General features: G+C 47.5%; 1 protein-coding gene across 2 annotated transcripts in view; it reads left to right on the top strand.

Moving 5' to 3' along the window:
* The window catches only part of LOC127752374 (uncharacterized), a 170,490-nt gene extending 168,348 nt beyond the window's left edge, over positions 1–2,142 (top strand). For both annotated transcript variants that reach the window (XR_008012343.1, XM_052277652.1), the window contains one exon: positions 2,064–2,142. Coding sequence is in view for 1 of the 2 variants with exons in the window: in XM_052277652.1 (XP_052133612.1) it covers positions 2,064–2,121 (58 nt within the window). In the remaining variant the exon portion in view is untranslated. The remainder of the gene's footprint in view (positions 1–2,063) is intronic.
* The last annotated feature ends 670 nt before the right edge of the window (positions 2,143–2,812 follow it).

The following is a 2,812-nucleotide window of genomic DNA, read 5'->3' on the forward strand; positions in this document are numbered from 1 at the left end:
ATCGTGCTCGCTCTCTCTCTCTCTCTCTCTCTCTCTCTCTCTCTCTCTCTCTCTCTCTCTCTCTCTCTGCAACGTGCGAAGCTGTTCCCCCCACCCCACCACAACCCCCCACACACACTTTTATTGGATCACAACACTATAGTCGCGTTCCTTTTACGATCTTTCCTGGACTCACCATCAGCAGCAGTGGCGGTAAGACGCAGTGGCATGTCGATCCCCATCGCTGCCCGCGCCACTTCCCGCTTTTCCGGCAGCTCAGCACACGGCAACGCTGACTGCCTAGTGCCCGTAGCCGTCATGGAACCTATAGAGAACCAGACTACGAAAGTATATCATAAAGTAGACTTAGCTTTCGGCTTTTTGATATTGTTTCTTCGTCTCTCATTCTTTTTAAAAAGAGTTTGCCTTTTAGGTAACTTTAGGAAAATATCCGCTCTTGGAACTCAAATACGGGACCACACTGCAGTAGTGTACCATTGAGGTTCAGTTAAAACTTCTGTGGCACTAACAACATTTTGGAATGATTTAATACTGTACCCCAGCGTATGCGATTTGCGAGGGGAGTCCAACATACTGTATTTCTGTGAACACTTATCTTTGTACTGCCGGAATGTTCTTGTAAATTTCTTGATTTTTTGACGTGTATTTTGATGTATTTTTGAGTATGTCTATGTTCTCTGCACGTCAAAAAAAAAAGTTTCTTGTATCTCAAGACACTTGGTCTTGGATCTTATTGGGAACGCCCGCCACCTCCCCCCGCGATCCTCTCCCTTAGATTTATCTTCAGAAAATACATACTGAAGACTTTTTTTTATTTCCAAGGTATTTCATGGTATTTGGTATTAAACTGTTAGAATAAACTGCAATTTTAACCTGTTTTTCGAGCAACAGCTTGTAACTGTTAATATTTTGGATTTTGTTTGGAAGAAAATGCATATTTTTCCGGTTGGACCAGAGTTTAGTTGCAAATATTTTCACTGTGTACTCGCGCACGGCGGCGCACAGGTTAACCGTTTCAGCGCCAGGAGAGCCATCACATTGGCAGAGAGTTCACGTCCAGAAGTGCGCAAGCTGTATTATGCACCAGACCGCAAGAGTTTAACAGCCGGGTAGAGAGCGGCAGAGAGAGAGAGAGAGAGAGAGAGAGAGAGAGAGAGAGAGAGAGAGAAAAGGGGGAGGAAGGCACTTCCCTCGGGTTTACTGTCTAGGAGAGGCCCGGTGGGCTCGACTCTTGCCGTCTCATCAACAGGTCCACTTTTAAATCGTCTAGACATTACACACACGCCCGCAACACGTGGCCTGCACTGCTTCCCCGCTCCCCGCCTCTCTGCGATATAGCAAGGAAAACGCTTGGGTCTGCTCTGGAACGGAAAGTAGTATTTCAGTCGGTTGTATTAGATCATGTTACACGCGGCACCGTAGTGTAGAATATGTCATAGCATTTTCTTTCCATGGGTGTATGTAAGGCAATTTGCTTTCTGGAATTTGGAATCACAGTATTCACTGAATCGATCGTTACCTGATATGTACAGAGAGTAACTATAGTTACATCTCTTTTATATCACTAGCACTATCACTAGCTTGCGTATCGAGAGTGTAGCCGTGTTGAACGACGTACCCGCCCGTTAGACAGGTCAGTCGTCGGATAGGATCACACGCCTTTCAATTATATGACGGCGCACCATTAGAGTGGGGTGCTCGCCCGCCCCGCCACAACCTCTGCACTTTATTCGCACCAGCACTGGTATCCTGTCGATCGGCTTGTGATGTTCTACATCTCTTCTTTGTGCGGTATGATGATTAGCACACCGTGGTAAAACAAAACGTAGATTCCGTTTTGTTTCAAATCCTGTATGGGGAGTTTACGGTGTATCGTGGGAAAGAGTGGAAGGAATCGCGAACTGTTGAGGCGCCGCACCTTACGACGGGCGCCTGCTTGAGCTCTGATTGGCTGTTTAATGATGTGGATATTCATTACTGCCAATCCGCGCGGCGCCTCGTTATATCTGAAAGGACGTGCTGAATTAACTGTCTAACGTTGTTTTTCCTTTTCTTGTTTCCAGGACTGAAAAATGGGACTGGAGAGCAGAAGAGTATGGGCGTTTGCGCTTTTATGCTTAGGCCAAGCAGCTTTCTCATGGGGTGAGTACACTTATGAACTGACTTCCGGAGAAAGGGACGTTTTCTATAGCCATGTGCTGAGACGTCACTCTTCGGCGATGAATAGAAACTTTATTTTTGGTCATAAATGTGACTCTTAAGTTTCCGAAACAAGTATCGGTATCTATGAGAACTTGTACCCAGCTTGGAGCTTGAGTTTGCCGCACATCTCGGATTCATCAGCTCCGTCGTACTCTCGCTACGGAAACGGTTTTGGCGACGCCTGCCGGCGATGGGGACCGCTCTGCGCTCATTAATCGCCAGGCCCGTTGGACCCGTTAAGCTCTTAATTAGACGTTTGTGCTCCCCCTTCCTCTCCCCTCTACCCCCCCTCTCTTTCTCACTGTCTTTCTCCCCCTGCCCTCCCCCTACTGTTCGCGCGCCACGGTCGACTTGGCAAATCTGTCTACTGCCCCGCCGCCGGTGCCGCCACTGTAGCCCAGCTGTAGCTGACCCCGCGCCGCGATCTAATACGGAATACAGAAACTGTGCGCACTGATATACCAGGTGTACAACTTCTGAACACTTGTAATAAATGTTCAAATGCATGTTGAATACTTGCAAGTAGTGTGCAAGTGCATGTTGAATACTACAAGGCCTGATGGCGCCTAATAAGTAGGCCTCATCTTGCCTGGAGTTAATGCGTGTAATG

Source organism: Frankliniella occidentalis, unplaced genomic scaffold (genome assembly GCF_000697945.3).
Source record: "Frankliniella occidentalis isolate FOCC.00 unplaced genomic scaffold, Focc_3.1 Scaffold11, whole genome shotgun sequence".
NCBI lineage: Eukaryota > Metazoa > Arthropoda > Insecta > Thysanoptera > Thripidae > Frankliniella > Frankliniella occidentalis.